The sequence below is a fragment of the Tenrec ecaudatus genome, chromosome 11, assembly GCF_050624435.1.
Source record: "Tenrec ecaudatus isolate mTenEca1 chromosome 11, mTenEca1.hap1, whole genome shotgun sequence".
NCBI lineage: Eukaryota > Metazoa > Chordata > Mammalia > Afrosoricida > Tenrecidae > Tenrec > Tenrec ecaudatus.
This window is the reverse complement of record NC_134540.1, coordinates 65,523,408-65,545,017: the sequence shown is the minus strand read 5'-3', so window position 1 is coordinate 65,545,017 and position 21,610 is coordinate 65,523,408. Positions and strand designations below refer to the sequence as shown.

Here is a 21,610-nt window from a genome sequence, read left to right as displayed (position 1 = left end):
CCCTGGAACGCATGCAGCCTGTTAACGCACACCTGGGTCTCCCGGGATTTTGGTGTTGAATTCTAGATACCAAGAAGTTAAAAAAAAATTATTTCAGTACTTTAACAGAAAGGGAAAGAATACGTCTTCATTTTAATCTTCATATTAGATTCTCGCTATTGGGGTGATAAGATGCAAAGCTTTCAAATGATTTCCTTTGGGGGGGTTACAATGTGTGTTAAAAGCATTCACTCCCCCTTCTCTCTTAACAGAGGCTTTGGGGTTATCAAGTTGGGCCCCCAACTCACGAAAACCCCATGTGATGTATAACAAATGGAAAGGCTGCCTGCTCCTAAGTCATGGGCACAATCATGTGGATTCGGCTACTGTGACCCGTAGAGTTTGCATCGCCTGACTTTCAGAAGTGCATCACCAGTTTGTTCTGACTGAGGCGTCGCCTGCAAGTTTTATTCAGAACCATAGCAACATGCAAGTGTCCGCTGACGGATGGATGGGGACTAAGCATGAGGTACGCTGCCTGAAATGGACTCTGGACCTCGTAGAAAACAAGAACCCTGCTATTGAACCACCACTGCCACAGACACTGTGGTTAGTTGGCCTCAGATCCAACTCCTGAGGACCCAGCGGTGCCGAGCAGAACGGCTCCATAGGCTATTGATGACTGTGACCTTCTGAGAGCCGACAGCCAGGCCTATCAACAGAAACTCTAGAACGGGGTCCTCAAACTTTTTAAACAGGGGTACAGTTCACTGTCCCTCAGACCGTTGGGGGGCCGGACTATAATTTAAACTATGAACAAATTCCTATGCACACTGGATGAGTCAGCTGCTAAGCAGGACAGGCAGCAGCGGCAAAAACACCCGGCCGGCCGGATAAATTTCCTCAGCGGGCCTCATGTGGCCCACGGGCCATAGTTTGAGGACCCCTGCTCTAGAATATAATGTAATCACGTGTTCAGGTCTTAGGTGGCCATTACCAAATATCACCTGCTCTGTTCTAATACTTGAAGAATGCAACACTAAGCTGTTTGTATTATTCATAACCCTAAATAAATTGAGGGGACTTCTCAGTAAGTGATGCTGAACCATTCAGGAAGATTTGTTGAAAAATAATGAAGTTAGAGCCTTACCTCACATTCGAGTAAATTCCAATGCACTTGAATGGAGGAAATGAAACTGTAAAAGCACTAGAAGGAAACATGGGAGAATGAATTATTTTATACTCTCAGAAATGGGGAAGGCCTGACAACTACACACAACACTCAAGCAACTTTTAAGAAGACATTAGCAGACTGGAGTGTGTGAAAATAAGGTCTCCCTAGCAAAACAACAGTCAAAACAGATTTGAGGGGAAAAGGCATTACAACTCATAATTTAGGCAAAGAGCTCAGTTCCCAAAGCATACCTTTCTCACTCTCACTGACTCAGAGCGACCCTGTACGGCAGGGCAGAGCTGCCCCTGTGTCTGAGACTGTAACTCTTTATGGGAGTAGGAAGCCCCACCTTTCTCCCAAGGGGTGGCAAAACCATCGGGTCACAAGGGGCCCTTCAAGCATACATAGAAAGCTCTTAGAACTTGATATGAAAACTAACACTATCTTAAAAGAAACTGTTACAACACCCACTAGACATCCATCCATCCCACTTGCCTGGCCATGTGGCTACTTAGCGAGAGTGCCTTGAAAGCAGAACCTCTCTTTTTTCCTAGGCTCCCAGGTCGGTCTGGTCCAGAGCCTAATACACTGCAGACCCCAACTACAATTCTTTGTGTGTGTCAAATTAATCAGTTTGCTTTGTCTTATTTTGAAAAGTCTAATCTTTGTTTTGCAACCTTTCCACCAAATGTTTTCTCAGGCAATAAGATTGGTCTTGAAGATGCATTGTGGGGTGGGGAGGAGTCCACTATTTTAATTTCTCCACCAAAAGAAATACAAGTTATCCTTAACTGATGTCTCTGGTCTGCTCCTGACACAGGATCAAAGGGAGTATATTTCACTCCCAGGTTTAACATTAATTAAAAATAAAAACTAGGCAATGGCCAAAATGATTTCTTAGTGACTGCTCAGTGCTTGACTCACATGGTCACATTTAATCCTCCCAACAAATGAGGCGTCTCTACCTACATTTTGTACATGGGAAAATCAAGATTCAGAGACCTAGGTCGTCTTGCTAAGGTTAATGAGCAGCAGAGATGAGCTTGAAGCCCAATCTTGACCACCACAGAGACCAAGGATCTGAAATCGGTCGCCCTATCACCAAAAAGACTTCTCTGAGCCCTCTCTCTGAAGTCTGAGGGAGCCGGGGCTGTAGAAAGGCAGACCTGACGTTCCCAAGAAGGAGGACTTTTGTTCCTTATTTCTGAGTAGACCCGGGGGGCCTAGTGGCCTGGTGGATTACTTGTAGGTCTGGTAGCTGTGAGGTTGATGGGTGACACCCACCTATCAGCAGGCTTCTGCTCCCACAAAGATGGACAGTCTTAGAATCCCTTGGGGGAAGTTCTGCACTGTCTTCTAGGATGCACTGCAATGCACTGGATCGCAGTGATTTTGTTTTTGTTTTTTTACTTCTCCATATACAGCACAATGAATTTAGTGACTGATGGAATGGTTAGGGGTTTGAGTATACCCACCGGGATCTCAGAAGAAAGGCCTGTCAATCTCCCTCTGACAACGCAGCCCTGAAATGCCGTGGAGCGCATCGGATTGCCCTGAGTCGCAGTCCACTCCACAGCCATCGGAGCGTGATTTTTAAAATCTGGGATCAGATCACCCTCCCCACTAACCACCCTTCTTTTTCTCAAAGTATAGGCCAGTGCCTTCATAGGAGTGCTTCTTGACAATTTCTACGTCTTGCATACACTTTGCTCCTCCACATGGCTCTCATTGGCCCCTACACATGTGAGGCTGATACGAGTTGTCATCGAATGAAGACAGGGAGCAGAACCCGTGACATCCGGAAAAAGACCTTGATTGCTTGTGACACCCTTCTCTGATCTTTCTTACTAGAGGATCTTTGCTTTAACTTTGATGTGCACATCTTTATGGTGGAGTGCTTTCTTGTTGGCCTGCTAACCGGAACAAGGTCAGCAGTTCAAAGCCACTGCTTGTCCTGAGGGAGTTCGTCCTTAAGGAGTTACAGTCTTGGAAACCCAGTCCTACAAACTCACTGAGTTGGCATCAACTCGGTTCCAGGCAGTAAATTTGGTTGTTTTGGGGGGGGGGGGTGGTTAAGAAAAGAAGGAGCCCCAGTGGGCTGCTAACCACAATATCGTCAATTTTCAAAATCACCTGGAGAGAACAATGCAGCTGTCTGCTTCCATAAAATGTATAGTCTCCAGAAGCCCAGAGAACAGTAGAATTCTGTCCTATGGGGTTGCTATGAGTTAGAGTAGACTAGCTGGGGATGGGGTTTTGTCTGGGCTTGTGAAGAAATAGCTATCTTCCTTCACCGTGTAAGTGTTGAATAAGTGACTACTTCCCCAACCTCAAGAGTTGTCAAGGTCGCTGCTTGGAATAGGGGAGGCACAGAGTTACAAAATGCATTCCCTGCAGGCGTCCCACCCTAGAGTTTTAAACTCGGAAGGGTGGGGCCTAGGAATCTGCATGTTCACCAGCTTCCTGGACGACTCTGTCTCTGAGAGTCCAATGCCCAGTGGTGGGCAGTGACTCCTTATCTAGTCTAAAATTCCTTACTTGCCATTTCAAGATCAGAGAAAAATGAAGTCTTTCTACAAGAAAACATTTGTCTTCCTAGAAGTGTATCTTCATGGAGATCAATGCCTGATTGGTGGAGATTTTTCCAATTAGCATATCTTGCAGCTAAACTCTGCTGCAGATATGACAGGTTTTCTATTCCTGTGGAGAGTTCCTCTGGGAGCCCCCGGGGCAGCTCTATCCAGTCCTGTAGGGCTGTGAGGAGTTGAAATCTGGAAGAAAGTCAGTTGGGTTGGGTTTGGTCTGGCTACGCTTTGCTCATGGTGGTCGTCACAGTGAAGTGCTTTCCTCTGGCTCCGGCTCTCAGGGAGCCTGTGGGCAACACAAGGAAACACTGCCTGGCCCTGCATCATCCTCACCTTTGTCACGCTGCTGAGCCCACTGTTGTAGCTGCTGTCCTCAAATTCCAAACCAAACTCACTACCATAAGGCGATTCTGACTCAAAGGCCCCCTGCGTGTGTTTCTGAGATGAGCAGAAATCCTCGCCGATCTCCCTCAGAGGCTGGTAGTTTCCCACTGCTGACCTTGCTCTTACCAGCCCAGCCCCTAAGCACTATGTCACTAGGGCTTCGGAAGCCACGACAACTTACCCTTCAAACACAAGCTCCTCAGTGTTCCCAAGCAAGAGAAAGGGACCTCGGGGGTGAGGGGTGGGGCGTGGGGGGTGTTTGCAATTGGGGCAGGGGCAGCCTGAGTCCCCTGGATTCCGTGGGTCTTAGGGCAAGGGACCTTCTCCTGGCATGAAGCTCTCATAAGGCCTCTTATTATTATTATTAATCATTTTATTGGGGGGCTCTTACAAATCATTTTTTCCTTTCTTACAAATCTTATAACAATCCATCATTCAATTGTATTAAACACACTTTTACAAATTTTGCCAACATTTCCAAAACATGTTCTTTCAAACTGAGCCATGCTATCAGCTCCTCTTCCCCCCTCCCTCCCCCACCCTTGATCAATTATATTATTGCTATTTCATATCTTACACCATCTGTCCGTTGTCTCCCTTCACTCACATTTCTGTTATTCATCCCCCTGGGTGGGCTGTAAATATCCAACCTTGTGATGGGGTACCCCTTTCTCCACCGCACACCCCAAGAAATGCTTCTTGAGTTCAATAGTAAACCCAGTTGTAAACTCCCTTGAAACGTTTGCTGAAAGTGTTACATGCCATTAGGAAGGGTTTTCCAGTGACAGTAGTCACAGTACAGGGATCCTTTCCCTTGTTTTTATTTTTTCATATAGACTTGGATCACCTGTCACAAATTCACAACTGTTCCTTCAGAGAGTGTCTTGAAATAAATATCAATTGAATAAAAATTAGTCAAACTTATCATATGAGGCAATTAAATATCTCTCCTTGTTCCCAAATAAATATGCATGTGACCTGTAATTCTTCACTGTGATTTTTATAAAGCTCAAAAAACAGAATTTTTATGAAACTCAGGATTGATGAACCTGTTGGGACAGCAAATAGGATAAGGGGGAGGGGTAAAAGTGAGACCATGCCAAGGAGTCCATGCGGAAAAAGAATGTTTGGGAAGTGATTGCGGTAGCCATTGTACATTCTACATGACATGCTTGAAACATGGAATGATGGGATATATGGTATGTATTGAATCCCAACTAAGGAAAAAATAACAGAATTTTGTTTTCCCCATGTAGAGCTTCATCTTAACCTTACAATGAGCATCCTTTAGCTGAATTTCAGTTTGTTACCATACCAGTCATAAACAGTTCTATGCTTATTGAATTTATTTTTAGGTTTGCAATTTTGTTAATAAGCTAGGTTTATTGTTCTTGTATTACATTATCTATATTCTTATTTTTCTAATTTGGAGCACTTTGACATGATCAAGTGGAATGATTTTATCATTCATATCAGTGGTCGATTAACATTGACCTTCTATGTATGGCAAGTTTTTATTGCAGGAGTGCTACATGGTTTTCTTTTCAAATAAAAAAAATAAGTTTAAAAGTTGAATGAAATAAAAGAAAATATTAAGGAATTAGTAGCCTAAGTCATAGGACCCCTGAGACCCACAGCTGCATGTGCTCCATTAGGAACCCAAAGGCTGGTCATGGGAACTCACTGCCTGGGGAGATGGGAGACAGGACTGGTGGTGCTTCCCCCAAGAACTCCCTAGGGCAGTGCGGTTCTACCCGGTAACAAGTGAGGTCAGCACGAGTCAGCTGCCTTGGTCGGGTGACTGGCAGTGGCCATTGGGCAGGCATCAACATACAGGGCTTAGAAGTGAAAGAGGATCTTGGAACATAAGACAAAACCCAGCCTGGCTCTCAAACCGATTCTGACACAAGCAACCCCAGTATGTCAAAGGAGAGCTGTTTGTTCTCCATAAGGTTTTCAGGGGCTGGTTTCTCGGAAGTGGATTGCCTGCTCTTTCCTCTACGGGGACCGGAACCTCCCACCTTTTGGCTTCGCAGCAGAGTATTTTAGCAGTTTGCACCGCTCAGAGACTCTCCCATCAACATATTATGGTTCTCAGGCGCCATCAAGTTGATTTCCACTCATAAAACCAAACCACCTCTGCTGCTGTCAGTCCGTTTCATCTCATAACATCATTATAGTGCAGAGAACTGTCGGTGGGGGGGAGGGTGTTCCAAGGCAGTGAGTGATCTTTCTGGAAAGATCGTCTTTCTCCCTTGGAGAGGCTGGTGGATGCAAACCACTGACTGACTGTGTGGTTAGTAGCCCAGTGCTGAACCTGCTGTGCCACCATGACTGGGTATAGCTGCCTCACACAGGGCAAGGTAGCCAATTAGCATAACAATCCACAAAGACAGGGCTCTACACCCTACCGTGATAAGTAGTGATTGAGAGCTTCACAGCTAATGAACACACATTTAAGATGTAATTACTGGCTTCTCTTTATTGGGAGGGGAGCAGCACTGTGAAAATCAAAGGCTCAAGGACATAGTCCAAGGAACAAACGGACTGCCTGAACCGAAGCTCCCCTTGCCCGGAGAGCAGAAGATGTCCATGGAGCTCACTCCCAGTATCCACAGATACTGCTTGGTCCCACAGAAGGTCCTGGATAGAATGGGAGGAAAATGTAGAAGAAAATTCAGAATCATAAGGTAGATCAGACTTACTGGACTAACAGAAGCTGTTGGAACTCCTGGAACTGTGACCTTTAAGACACCCTTCCAAACTGGAAAGGAGTTCACCAGGGGGGGGGGTGTCACTTCACAGTCAGCCAACAGACAGGTCTATGCAGTGAAGAATTGCACTCACTGGGAAGGGACGGCTCAGAATAACCAACCAGACCAGGAGACCAAAGGGCAGCAGGACACCAAAAACCCAGCTCAGAAGGCAAGAAGGGACCGGAAAGGACAGATGAAACCAGGGAAGAAGCAGAGAGAGTGCTGCTTTGTGGAGGAAAGCACAGGGGATCTAGTTCCGTGTGTAAACAGATTCAGTGGAAACAGATGGGAAGTTAGCTCTGGAACCTTTCACCCAAACCACAAGAAGAAAGGAAGAGAGGAGACCAGCGGGAAGGAGAAGGAGGAGGAGGATCACAAAGAGGCGGAGGAATAGGGTTTCCTTCGCCTGGATCCGTCCTTGACTTTGCTCTGTCCTGTAAAAGGAAAGGTGGTGCAGGTCACACCCCAGGGAAACTCCCTTTCCAGGGGATTCTGCCTTGACTCTAGTCCTTTTCCTCATGGCCCCTCTTTGACTTGAGTAAGGCAATTGCACCCCACCCTAACGCCCTTACAGCAGACCTACCCCGATGTCATCATCAGGGGACTTGGACGGCTTCACTGGGGAACGATTGCCTCACTATAGAACTGCCAAACCTCTGGGAATCATGGCCCAGCCAAATTCACGTGAATTTCTTGGAGACATAGTTTAATTGGCGACAATTTCAGAGGCCAAACTTTTTTATAACTTACTAAAGGCAAAAAGTAGACATTTTTGAAAATCATCTATTGCTCCAGTAAATTATTTTCAGCGTCAGTCTTTTCTTCGTATCCAGCTACCTATAGAAATTTTGGAAGCAGAACACTGCTAGGGATAGAGCAAGCAGATGAGCTCCTCAGGTCAGAAAACACACACAACCTTATGGCCTCAGAGTTGTTCCCACTCATATTGACCCAATAGGACAGGGTAGACTGCCCCAATGGGCTTCTGTAACTCGTTACAGGCATAGACAGCCTTGTCTCTTTCCAGAGATGCAGCTGGTGGTTTCTAACTGCTGACCTCACACTGGCAGACCAAAGCGTCACCGCTACCTCAAGGCACTCAAAAGAGCTGCCTTCTCAAAGTGGAGTCAACCATCATGACTCAGATGGACTCCAGTCTGCAGGAGGAAGGCCTGCGGCCCTTCCTTTGCTGTTGGGTCACAACTCAACAAGAGCAGAAACCACTGCACACATCAGTTAATAATCATAACTTGGAAAATAGAAAGTTGTCAAAAATGAAATGGAAACCATAAAGGTTGGTATTCTAGGTGTTAGTGCCATGGACTGACATTGGTCACTTTGGATTAAAGTCTCTTGTGATTTATTATGCTGAGAATGACAGATTCAAGGGGAATGGTGTCCCATTCGTCCTCATAAAGGATTTTCTAGATCCACCTTGAAGTACAATACTGTCTATGAAAGAATAATATCTATCTGTCTACAAAGAAATCCACTAACTATAGCTTTTATTCAAATTTACACAATAACCATTAAAGCTAATGATACAGAATTTGACAAATCAAGCAAGATCTTCAGTCTGAAATCGAGCCAGCAGGAAATCAAGCTGTACTGATAATTATTGGCAATTGGAATATAAAAGTTGGAAGCAAAGAGGAAAGAAAGAACAGTTGGGGAGACCATGACCTTGGCGAGAGACACAAAGCTGAAGGTCACGTGGTAGCATTTTGCCAGACCAATGGCTTCTTCATAGCAAATACCTTTTTGCAACAACACAAGTGACTACTATACATGTGAACTTCCCCAGATGGAATGCCCAGACATCAAATGGACCACATCTATGGGGAGAGAGGAGGGAGAAGCTCAATATTAGCAGCTAAAACCAGGCCGGGGGCTGACTGTGGCACAAACCACCCATTACTCATTGGTAAGTTCAGGCTGAAGCTGAAGAAAGTGAAAACAAGTCCACAGGAGCTCAAGTACGACCTGAAGTCTATCCCCCCCTGAATTTCAAGAACATTTCAAGAGGAGATTGATGCACTGAACACTGACAGCAGAATACTGAGCTGCTGTGGGAGGACATCAAGACCTTCATTCATGTAGAAAGCAAAGGGCCATGAAAAAGACAGGAAAGAAAGAAAAAGAAAAGACAAGTAGATGTCAGCGAAGTCTCTGAATCTTGCTCTTAATCCTAAAGCAGCTCAGGCCAATGGACGAAATGATGAAGCCAAAGAACTGAACAGAACATTTTACAGAGTAGCACGAGAAGACGAAGTGCAATATTAAAATGAAAGGTGCAAAGACTTAGAGTTAGACAACCAAAAAGGAAGAACCCACTCAGCATATCGTCAGCTAAGAGAATCCTAGGGGAAAATGGAAGCTTGGAGTTGCGATCTTGAAAGATTCTATAGGCAAAATACCGAAAAATGTAGGATGCGTCAAAAGAAGACAGAACGATTACAGAGTCACTGCACCCCAAAGAATTCCATAGTCGACATGCCCCCATTTCAGGAGGTAGTATATGAGCAAGAACCGGGGGGGGGGCTGAGGGAAGAAGTTCAAGCTGCATGGAATGCATTAGCCAAAACAAGCATCCAGGAAGGGATGAAATACCAGTGGAAATGTTTCAACAAGCTGCTGAAGCACTGGAAGCACTCACCGGTCTATGCCAGGAAGTTTGGAAGACAGCTACTTGGCCACCTGACTGGAAGAGATCCCTATTTGTACCCATTTCAAAGAAAGGAAACCCAACAGAATGCTCAAATCATAGAACGATATCACTAATATCACATGCAAGTAGAATATTGCTTAAGATCATCCAACCACAGTGGCAGCAGCGCAGGGACAGGGAGCTGCCAGGGGTTCAGGCGGGAGTCGCGAGAGGATGCAGAGCAAGGATGTGGAGCAATGTGACAACATTGCTGCTGTCAGATGGATCTTGACTGAAAGCAGAGAATACCGGAAAGATGTTTACTTGTGTTTTATCGATAATGCGACGGTATTGGATTGTGTGGATCATAACCAACTACAGATAACATGGAGAAGAATGGGGAGTCCAGAACTTCATTGTACTCATGCAGAACTTGTACACGGATCAAGAAGCGTATGTCAAAACAGAACAAGGGAATACCGTGCAGTTTACAATAAGAAAGGTGGTGTCAGGGTTGGATTGTCTCACCATATTTACTCATCTGTATGCTGAGAAATCATCAGAGACGCTGAAGTATATGAAGAAGAATGGGGGGGTGGCAGGCTTCCAGGAACGTTTATCAACCATGTGTGATGTGCTTGCTGAAGTGAGCAGGGCTCCAAGCACTTGCTGATGAAGGTCTAGAACTGCAGCCTTGGATGGGGCGCTGAATTTTTTGCTGAAAGATAAGAAGCAACTCAGAAAAGGCGGGTGGAAATGGTTTCCTGGATGGCAGGGTGCAATCCCTGTGACTCAATTGGTACTCGTAGAAACTGCTAATCAGTTTGCTGTGTATTTACAACCAAACCCAAACCACTGCCGTTGGGTTGAGTGGGACTCAGAGAGACCGTCTAGGGTGGAGTAGAACTGCCCCTGTGGGTTTCCAAAGCTGTAAATCGTGGGGTGGCTGGTGGTTTCCTGCTGCTGAGCCGGCCCAACGCGTAACCTGCTACTCCACTAGGGCTCTTTACAGTAACAGCTAAATAAATAAAATCACCTCCGCACACACTAGACAGGTTAAGTGTGGGTTGCAAACCCCTAGAGGGGGGTGTCCGCCTCCACAGATTTCGAGATGTGTGCGAATGCTGTAATAGAGGCAAAGATCCGCTAGGTGGCTCTGTCCTTGTAAAACAAGACTGTCCACCCTGCGCTCCGGAGTAGATTCCGCAGACCCTGGAGGAGCAGAAGAAGGAATTGCCCCATTGGGTTTCCAAGGAAGCACACTGCCACGTTTTCTCCCCAGGAGTGTCTGGGGCGTTGGGGGTGGGTGGGTGGTTCCAACCGCCGTTTCGGTTCCTGCCAAGTGCGTACCCACTGCTCCTTTCAACAAAACTGAAATCCGCAAAAGATCATTCTAGGTAAGAAACAAAATAACCCTACTAGGTATAGCTCTTCATCAAAGCAAGAAACAACAGCCGGCAGTCATGGCTTCCCATTCAGAATAGTTTGGAAGTGGTAATAACGCAGACTTTAAAGCAAAAGCCAAAAAAGCCCCCCAAACCCAAACTGCAAGCACCTACCTATCCAAATGTTCAAGGTATGATGGGTAACCAATTTGTTTCAAGATAAGCGAAGGTATTATGTTCTTAAGAACATAGTGATTCAAGGAAGGATGGTTTAATATTTCCCCTAATTTATTGCCCTCTAGATCGCCAGCTTTTCTTTTGGACGTTTTTTCGTTTGACGTTTAAATTTTTAAAAAGATATCAAATGTGGACATTAAACATGTGTTGTCTAGGTGATATTTTGACTCATAGTAACCCCAGAGGTCAGAGTAAAACTGTCTTGGGTGGGGGGAGGGGGGTCTTCAAGCTATCACGTGTCTGGAGAAAACTTGCACATCTTTCTCCCCCAGGGCTGGGCTAGCAGAGGTGACTTTTCACCGCTCCGCCTCCACGACTCCTTAACTGTGAATAGCAGAACTTTTTAAAAAGCCCTTTCCAGATCTCTAAATTAAAGTTGTCATTGTACATACTAACATCCCCAAAGAAAGGAAATGAGCTGTTTACTTCCTTTCCAGTGCGATTACCCAGTAAGCAAGGTAAACTCGAGTTTACTTGTGTTTCTTTCCTAATCAGGAGTGAGCAGGTTGACGCTCTTCTCCACATCAAAGAGAAGACTAAATAGTTACATTTGAAGTCTCTAAGTGCCAAAATTGACTAATTTGGCATCTTAAATGCCAAAATGGACTAATTAAGGATCTCTTGTAAATAGCTCTTTTAAGGGTTCACACACCTGAAGACAATGCGTGTACACCAAATACCTAAACTACTTTATTCGGAACGATTAACTTCTGAATGATTAAATATCCTGAATTGTTCATCTGTAATGGATTTACAGGAAAAGCAACCACATTTTCAAAGGAGAGCTTCACAGTAGGCACTTACTCAGAACCCGTACCTGTGCTTAATCAAGTACACGCCTGCTGTTGCTTTCAGCCACCTTCAAACGTGATTGTGAGGCGGCGGGTGGAGTCGCCCGCCGGATTTGACTGTTTTGCTCGCTTTTCCGAGCAAGGAACCCTTTGGGAGTTGACAAAAGTGGAGGGCATGTCACACCATAATTCGAGGAGTCGTGTTTTCCTAAACGAGCGCTTACTGCACAGTTTAAATTACGGCTGGCTTTAAAATGCTAATTCCCAAACCACTTGATAAACGTCTTTGGGAAAATGTTCACCCTACTGTTTTTGAAGACAACAAATCACACCACAAGATTACACAGAGCGGACATAAAAATGAACAAATGCTTCCTGAAGGTAGGCGGCACGGGGGAAAATGGACGCAGATTCCCTCTTGTCACAGAATCCCCGGAGGAAAAGGTGCCGCCGGGAGCGCCCGTCTACGGCAGACCCAAAAGGGGGCGGCGATTCCAGTGTTCACAGGCCACTCGAGACCGGGGTGAGTCCCGCAACGTGGTCCTCGGAGACTGAGAGGCCGGAGGGTGAAAACTATCAAAGGCGCGGGGGTGTGTGTGTGTGTGTGAGTGTGTGACCCTAATCCCGCGGCCAGGGGGTGCTGCTGCAGGGGCTGTTTGCCTCCTCTCGGAGACCGTCCCTCGCTGTTCGTGCTCCGTATTGTATAGCTGTGCAAAGAACACGCGCGCCGGCGCCGGGCGCTCCCCGCCTGACCCGCACAGGAGGATGTGGCCCGAGTCGCGCCTCCCGGGACGCGGCCCGGAGGAGCCGCCGGATTAGGGCGCGCGGGTCCCGAGCGCGAGCGCAGGCAGGTGGGGCGTGGCGGGGGCGTGGAGAGTCCCCGCCCGGGGCCGCCCCAGCTGGTGCTATAAGAGGCCAGGTGCCGGCCCTCGGCGCGCATCCCCGCCGCACGCACCTCCCGCTCCCCGCGCACCCGGAGCCCCGGCGCTGCGCGCAGTCCAGCAGGGCCGTCGGATCGGCCCGCCAAGGCATGTTCTCGCCCGAGTGGCGTGGCCAGCCCCGCTCGCCCCTCGCCGCGGCCGCGCCGCAGCCGCCGACGGTCGCCGACATGGCCCTCTACTGCGGTGACAACTTCGGCGTGTACTCGCAGCCCGCCGCCGCCGCCCCGGGCGCCCCCTCTGCGGCCAGGCCGCCCTACGGGCTGACCGACTACGCCGCACCGCCCGCCGCCGCCGCCAACCCCTACCTGTGGCTCAACGGGCCCGGCGTGGGCGGCCCGCCCGGCGCCGCCGCCGCCGCCTACCTGGGGGCCCCCCCGCCGCCGCCGCCCCCCGGGAGCGCGGCCGGGCCCTTCCTGCAGCCGCCGCCGGCCGCCGGCACCTTCGGTTGCGCGCAGCGGCCCTTCGCGCAGCCCGCGCCCGCCTCGCCCGCCGGGCCGGGGGCCACGGGCGAGCTGGGCTGGCTGGCCTCGGCCAGCCGCGAGGACCTGATGAAGATGGTGCGGCCCCCCTACTCGTACTCGGCGCTCATCGCCATGGCCATCCAGAGCGCGCCCGAGCGCAAGCTCACGCTCAGCCACATCTACCAGTTCGTGGCCGACAGCTTCCCCTTCTACCAGCGCAGCAAGGCCGGCTGGCAGAACTCCATCCGCCACAACCTGTCGCTCAATGACTGCTTCAAGAAGGTGCCCCGCGACGAGGACGACCCAGGTGAGGGAGAACCCCCCACCGAGCACGGGAGCCAGGCCCCGGGGGTGCTCCGAGCGGGGGGAGGGGGGGTGCGGTGCGCGGACGACTGGGAAGATTGACGCGGCGCCGAAGGCACTGGGTCTCCTGCCATCGCCGCCCCATTCGAACTGGGGGATGGCCGCAGGTGGACGAGCCACCGCCAGGGCACCTCTGATTGGGGTGAGGGAGAGGAACCCAGAGGACAGGGAAGTGTCAGGCTCTTCAAAGAGGACGCGGGCAGCAGCGGCTGGTCACTTGGGGTTTATGGGGGGAGGGAGGGGAGCCCATCTCCTTCAATGGGAGGGTACCCTTGAGTGGTGTTCATCAGGCCATCTGAAAGGAAGGTCAATTTACAAGGAAGTATATGGGATGAGCCCCTGCGTGTAAATAATGAGATTCGGGCAAACGGAGCATCCCAGCACCCTTTATGAAAGACGCCTTTGAGAGGCTGGGCGCTTGGCCCAGGTGTATCTGCATGCACATAGAACCCCCACCCCCTACCCCTACAGCAAGCTCTATGTGTACTTAAGGAAACCCATGAGGACGTGGAGGTGACGTAAAGATCGTGGCACAGGCGTCAAGAGGCCGGCAAAGGGACTGGAGAACTAGGTCCTACAACTTGTGTTTGTGTCGTAACTATTTTGAGATTGCAAAATACCCCAAGTTGGCTTTTTTCTCAGGGAAGCCCAACAACTCCTGGGTTGAAGCGGCAGGGGCTACAGTGATTGCTGTCTTAGGGAATCCTGAGAGGTGGACCAGAGAAAAGCTGGGGGAAAACACCCCAAAACTAGCAGAGCAGTTCTACTTCAAAGGCGCCCAAGACAGGGTTGGCTGGGTGTGGGGGTGCTGCAGTGGCTAGGAGGAGGCCTGGTGGGGTGTCCTGGGTTCCTGGGTGGAAACCACCAGCTCGCCCTTGGGGGGAAGATGAGTGGCTAGGCCAATGCAGAAGAGTAGAGTGAGCCTCGGGAAGCCACAGGGGAAGCCCTATTCCGTGCCATAGAATCGCTATGAACTGGCATCAACCCGATCGATCGCAGTCAGCGCTGTTTTGGTGTGTTATTGGAGTCCCTGATGTCCGGTGCAGTGGACCCTTGGCGGCCCAGTAGTTATTCATTGGGCTGTGATACCCAAGGTCCCTGGGAGAAAGACTTTCTTTTCTTCTCCGTTAACAGGGGCAGTTGGCCCCTGCTCCTAGGGTCATCGTGAGTTGGCATCAACTGGATGGCAGTGACTCTTGTTTTCATTTTCTGTAATGTCTGGCAGACAGACCCCCGTTAGCCACAATGCAGGGACACCCATGGAGATTACAGCCTAAAATAACCAGTAGGGCAGTTGTACAGACGCAAAGGGTTGCTATGAGTCCCGCTGCGCTGAATAATAACAGAGAGCTGGGGTTTAAAAAGTGTTAATAAGGTGAAAATTCTCCGCCGCAGAAGGGTATCATATCCAAATTGCCGAAATTATTGTAGAGCAGAACAATTGGGCACAAATTATATTTTGATGCTAACCCACTGCTTTGGAGTAGCTTTTCAGTAAGAGTGACCCACCTTAGGAAGAGTAGAACTAACTACCCATCGGGTTTCTAAGGGTGAAATCTTTACAGAGCAGACTGCTACATCTTTTCTCCAACTGGGGGACACAGGCATTTTGCCACTTTAACCCACTGTGCCACCCAGACCTCCCTTTGTGACACTAAGTCCTCCTACAGACCACTTGGGTGTAGGACACTGACTGAGCTCCAGAGGGTTTTCTTGGTTGTGAGCTGTAACAGAAGCAGATGGCTAGGACTTCGCTTGTGGATGGGCTCAAGCCACCAACCTTTTGGTTCACACTGCCAGGTGCTGACTCCTAGTGACCACTAGTGACCATAACACTGCTGGGTCCTGTGCCAGCCTCACAACCGGGATGTGTTAGCTAGTGTTGCATTCCCCGGGCCAATCCTCATTTTGGTTCGTGGTTGAGAGCAGAATCTTCTTGGTTGCTGTATCAATATCCTGATAAACCAAACTCATTCCCATCAGTTAATTCTGGTGCATAGTGATCCTTCAGGGCAAGGAACGACCTCCCTTGAGTTTTCGAGCCGCGTGTTTCTCTCCAAAAGAGAACTGCTGACCTTGTGATTAGCAGCTCAATGTCCAACCATGTGCCACCAGGGCCCCCAGAGTCTAATAGGCATAGGTAGTTTTTCAATGCATTTAGCTTTTTATTTTCTTCTGCTACTAGGAAGGATTTCCATTTCATGTGCACAGTAGGTGGTGGGGGCAGTGTGACACAGGGCTGAGTGAGGGCTGGGTCTGGAGCCTGCCAGCCAGATGAAGCCTCGGCTCTGCCATCACTTACTATGGGAGTATGTCATTTCTTTGTTTGGCCAAAAGTGCAAAGCTGCTGGGAGAGAAAAATCCTTCAAGGTGATGGATCTGTTCTACCTGCATTGAGCTGGAGAGTGCGGGCAGTTTTCTAAGCAGAGCATTTAGTGAGGCCCTGTTCTGGAGATTTGCCCTGAGGACAAAATGCTTAACCTTGAGGAAGCAGCAGCATGTAGCCCCACCCAAGGTGTAGACTTAAGGAGCTTCCTTGTGCTCTTTCTAAAGAGATAACATCCCAGGCTACTTTAAAACAATGGGATGATCAGTTAATCTGCTAGCACTTTTGCTAAGCAATAGGACCAAGTGTACACAGTTAGTTGCCCCCCACCCCCTTCCCCTGTGGTACTTTTTTGTTCTGGAGCCCAGGTGGGTGCAGTGGTTATGCTGCTGGCTGTTAACTGAGAAGTTGCAGGTTCCAGTCCACCCAGCAACTCCACAGGAAAAAAGCCCTGGCTGTGTGCTCCCGGAACGATTCCAAAACCCAAACCAAACCCACTGCCACCAAGTCCATTCTGACTCACAGCAGCGCTGTAGGACAGGGTAGAACCACCCTGGGGGTTTCCAGGACTGCAATTCAGAAGCCTCATTTTCTGCCGAGCCGTCGGGTTCAAACTGCCTAACTACCAGGGATCCTTCCCAGCATGGTGACAGCTTAGGAGATCCAAAGGGTTCTGCCTTATAGGGCCACATGAGTTGTAATTAATCAACAACACACTTTTTGTGTGTGTGTTTTTAAATTCATTTTATTGGGGGCTGGTACAACTCTTATCATAGTCCATATATGCATCCATTGTGTCAAGCACATTTGTACATATGTTGCCCTCATCATTCTCAAAACATTTGCTTTCTGCTTGAGCCCTTGGCATCAGCTCCTCATTTTCCCCTCCCCGCTACCCTCTCCCTCACGAACCCCTGATAATTTATAAATTATTATTTTGTCATATCTTACACTGTCCGACATCTCCTTTCACCCACTCTTCTGTTGTCCATCCCCAGGGAGGAGGTTATGTGTAGATCCTTGTAATCGGTTCGCCCTCTCTACTCCACCTTCCTTAACTTTTTTGCGAAGTGGAAAAGGTCTGCCCTAACCTACTAATAACGCATCTCCCTGCCCCCTCCCTTACTGTGTGTCCAGACTGGGCTAAAAATTTGTCCTGGCCAATTTACAAAATGAGTACTATTACCTCGATTTTTAATGCATAAAGAAATAGATGAAAGTTACACGTCAGAATTCCATAATTTTGCAAGGGCCCTGAGTTTGGATCTAGAATAAAGGAAGGTGTTGGCAATTTCGTTCTAAGCACCTTAGTAAACGAGTTAGATGTTAAGGTTTAAATAACAAGCTACTGCTGGGGGGAATGGGGGAGGTGGAAGCTATCAGAACTGATTTCAGCTGGAGGGGCCGAATAAAATCTCAAAGAGGATACAGGAAAATGACCCGGTGGGTGGGGTCTCTTTGTCAGCATTTAATGTCTGCACCCTCCACCCACAAGTGAGGCTGTGCACACCGGACAGTCGCTGTTGAGCGGGGGTTCGCCTCTGGGGACCCCCCTCCCCCGCCCCGCGCGGGTCAAAGTAGAACTGCTCCGTGGCCTTTCGCTTCCACGGCCGAGTTTTCAGGCTCAAATCCTCCCTCAGTGTGTTGTGTCTCAGATTTGTGTTGTGTCTCCGGGTAGACTTGAACTGCCAGCCTTTGGGGTTAGCAGCTTGAGCACGTGAACTGTGTGCACCACCCAGAAGACACACTCACAAAATACGATTCTTTAACCCCTTTTAACTTCCACTCTCAGGGAAAGGTAATTACTGGACTCTGGATCCGAACTGCGAGAAAATGTTCGACAATGGGAACTTCCGCCGGAAGCGAAAGCGCCGCACCGACGCCGCCGCAGCCAGCAGCAGCAGCAGCAGCACCACCACCTCCACCACCTCCTCCTCCTCCACCACCTCCACCGCAGCCATAGCAACGTCCAAATCGGAAGGGCTGTCTTCGGGATTAGGGGCTGGGCTGGCTGGGAAGCCCGAGAGAGACAGCCCCACCTCGTTGCTGAGAGTCTCCCAGTCCCCCCAGCCGCCGGAGGGCACCAAGAGCACGGCCTCATCGCCGGGAAGGTCCCCGTTCAGCACCACCCCTTGCCTCAATGCCTTCTACAGCAGCCTCAGCAGCAGCTTAGGTGCCAACAACGGGAGCACCCAGCGCCCCCTTCCCGGCAGCCTCCACCTCGGGATCCAGGGGACCCAGCTGCCGGCCAGCAGCTCCTTCTCCCCCAGCCCTCTCCTGGAGCCCTCGCCAGACCCCCTGCCGCTGGGCGGCGGTGGCCCCAACAATAGCAGCAGCCAGAGATCTCCCTACTATAACCCCTTCCCCGCCAGCTCCAGTGGGGGCCAGAGCAGCTCCTTCAGCAGCCCCTTCTACAACTTCAGCATGGTCAACAGCCTCATCTACCCCCGGGAGGGCTCTGAAGTGTAGAACCGCGGGGCTTTGGCCACAGACTTATTAAAAAACAACCGAGTCCAGTTCAGTAAGACTAGATTATTTCCCTGGAGCTCTCTCCCAGGAGACCTTCTGGTTTGGTTGGGCCCCACTTAGAGTTAGCAAGGGTGGTTAACTCTTTACAACCCAGCAGACTTTCTGGGTAAGGCCCTCCCTCGAGAGAGAAATGCACCTCCCTCCATTCTGGGATGGCAAGCCTGGAGGGGAATCACTGTGCACCTATGAGCTTCCAAGGTCAAATGTGTACAGAAGGCAGATGAAGAACAGCCGGGCATCACCTCTGCTTGTACCCACAATAAAACTGAAAACCAGCCCCATGTGTCAGGCACTGTTCCAGCCTTCATTGTCTATAAGGAAAACCCATCTCCCAGAAGTTCAGTTGCCCTGGGCCACATAGGGTCAAATCTTGGAGCCAGGTTCAAATCCAGACAGTCTGGCTCCAGAACTGGTGCTTAGAGCCTCTACGTGCTGCTCCCTGGGAAAGGTGGCGTTCACCAGCGAACGTTTGAAGACAGTGGGTAGGAACAGAGCTAGAGCTATTTTGACCAAAGATTGTTTAAAATACTTTTTTAAAAGTTTAATAAATGGAGACACCAGCATCTTGTAAAAGATTTCATCATTTCCCTGTGCTCTTTTTTACAGCATTAACTTTTAAAAAATTGGAATATAGATACACAAAAAATTATATTTTAAAAACGGCAGGGAAAATGCTTTGTCGGAGGTTTTCATTGCATCAGCATTGCTTTTTAAAAGGTACATAGAGAACCAAAGAGACTCTACCTGTGCACTGTGGACAGGAAAATCTGTTTCTATGAATATCTTTGTATGGCAAATTGTATGGGCTTTTATAAATGTTTTCTAACAATTCTATATTTGTAAATTAATTTATAACTTGAACTGAAACAAAGTTCTTCATTTCCCAAAAAAGTATACTGTATGCAGAGAACCAGGTGAAAATAAACTTTTAAGGGGGGCCATTTCTGGTCACCTTTAGACATAGCGTTTATTTTGTCTTCAATTGCTTTCTCCTAAAAGAATAGAAGTGTATGTTTGCATGAGTGTGAAGCCACCATAGGCTCTGAGTATGTGTGTGTGTGAGAAAGAGAAATCTTTGTTTTATCAACTCAACATCTGAAAATACTAGAATAATTACTTTGGGGGTGCATGCTTAAAGGTTCTGGCCTTTTTCGTTCATTTTCAGGCAAAGTAATGGTGTCATTTAGATGAAACTGAATTTTCATGCACTAGTTTCTGTTCCAAAAAGAACAGATGTGAAGTTGTGCCAACAATGCTCAGGTGATGCTCTAGTTGAGGGTCTTGGTCTTCAGGGCACTGACAGCTTGTTTCCAGGGAAAAAGCTGGAACCTGAAAGAGAATCAGGCTAGGCTTGGGGCTAGATAATTCTTTGCTGGGTGGAGGTGGGAATGGAGCTCCCCTGTGCATCGTGGGATGCTTAGAAGCAAACCTAATCTCTCCCTATTACATGGTAGATGCCTATCCAGGTATGAACACCAAAAAGGCTTTAGACATTACCAAATGCCTTTATTGTGGAGGGTCGGGGTGGAATCTATGGTTGAGAGCCATTGATGATCAACACCTATGATTTACCAATAAAGAAATGGAACCCACTCCCCCAAAGTGATTTGCTTTAGGGTCTAGTGATGAGTCCTTTCTGGAACCCTGATGGCATCATTAGGGGTGGCCTGCAAATTGAGAAGTCAATCTTTGTCCCCAGGAGAAAGACTCTACTTCCCTAGAAGGAACGGGTCCGGGCAGTTCTGCCATGCCCTGTAGGGTTGCTATGGGAAGGCATTGACCTGATGGTTTCGGAGTTGAGTTCCTGAGTGAATTGGGGCTCTGGGGCTCTGGCACTGACTGGACAATTTGTCTATGCAATGCCTTTTCTCCAAAAGGAAATCGCTTGTGACAGGAACGACCAGATACATGAATCTCAGAACTGACCAACTTGTTTGCCCCCATCATATTGGAAGTGGGATCCTCTAATAGTGTTAGGTGCCATCGATTTGTTTTTGACTCATCGTTCTCCCACATACAACAGGGTTTAACACTGCCCAGCTTCCTAACTTGATTAAGAGCTAGGACAAAATAAATCTGAAAAACAAACCCAAGAAACTGCCTTTGACTAGCAGGTGTCAGGGAAGAATGGAGAAACAAGAAAAGGTTGACCAGCCTGAGTTTGAAAGCTCTGGATGGTTGATAGATGCAAAATGCCAGAACCCTGCCATTTGTTAGCACAAAAGCAGAGCGGAAAATGTACCTACAGTCCACTTCCATCGCTTGAACAGCTAACTGCAAAGGGCAGTAGGGTGACCCACTCCCATGATAAGATGCTGTGCAAGACCATCAGGGAATTAACTCATCCTCTGGTGGGTTAGACACCAGGTTCCCAGCTACAAGGTGGTTCAAACCAACTAGCTACTCCTAGGGAGAACGTTGGGCTCTTGTATGATCTCAAGACCCCAGCATAGGGGTTGTGAAATCAGAACAGCCTCAATGGCAGTGGGGTTGGTTTTGGTGGACATTGGCTTAAAGAGGGAAGAATGTGCCCCTCTGGCTCATGTTTCTAGGCCAAAGTCTGCCACCACAATGCCCATTGGCACTGAAATCCTAAAACGAAAGAAAAACTCAGTGCCACTGGGGCAATTCCAACTTCATAGTGACCCTCCTGGATAGAGTAGAACTTCCCAGGTGGGAATATGAGACTGTAGCTTTATGGGAGTAGAAAGTCTCATCTTTCTCCCTCGGAATGGCTGGTAGTTTTGAACTGCTGATCTTGTGGTTAACAGTCCAACATGAAATCATTATGTCACCAGGCACTCTCCAAAACCAAATACTGCCAAAGCCAATGCTGATTCATAGCCTACCCACTGTGTGTTTCCAAGACTATAACTGTTTATGGGAGTAGAAAGCCCAGTGTTTCTCCCACTGAACTGCTGATGGTTTCGAACTGCCGTCCATGCAGATCACAGTCCAACTCATACCCACTGCACCAATCTCCTGGAATCTCATCTGACAGACATTATGGATCAGAGTTAGATTTTACTTTCTGGAGAGGAGGGAGAAGTTG

The 21,610-nt window shown here is 48.5% G+C and overlaps 1 protein-coding gene across 1 annotated transcript; it reads left to right on the top strand.

The window, feature by feature from the left end:
- The first annotated feature begins 13,046 nt into the window (after window positions 1-13,046).
- Window positions 13,047-18,498, top strand: FOXI3 (forkhead box I3). The gene is made up of 2 exons (XM_075562645.1): window positions 13,047-13,647; window positions 17,822-18,498. The coding sequence occupies exons 1-2, from the start codon at window positions 13,047-13,049 to the stop codon at window positions 18,496-18,498; spliced, it is 1,278 nt and encodes a 425-aa protein (XP_075418760.1).
- Window positions 18,499-21,610: the final 3,112 nt, after the last annotated feature.

Bases quoted from the DNA above. Each gene is read 5' to 3' on its own strand.
- FOXI3 (XM_075562645.1), top strand. From the start codon at position 13,047: ATGGCCCTCTACTGCGGTGACAACTTCGGCGTGTACTCGCAGCCCGCC. The intron at 13,648-17,821 runs GTGAGGGAGAAC...TTCCACTCTCAG, and splicing joins CCGCGACGAGGACGACCCAG to GGAAAGGTAATTACTGGACT.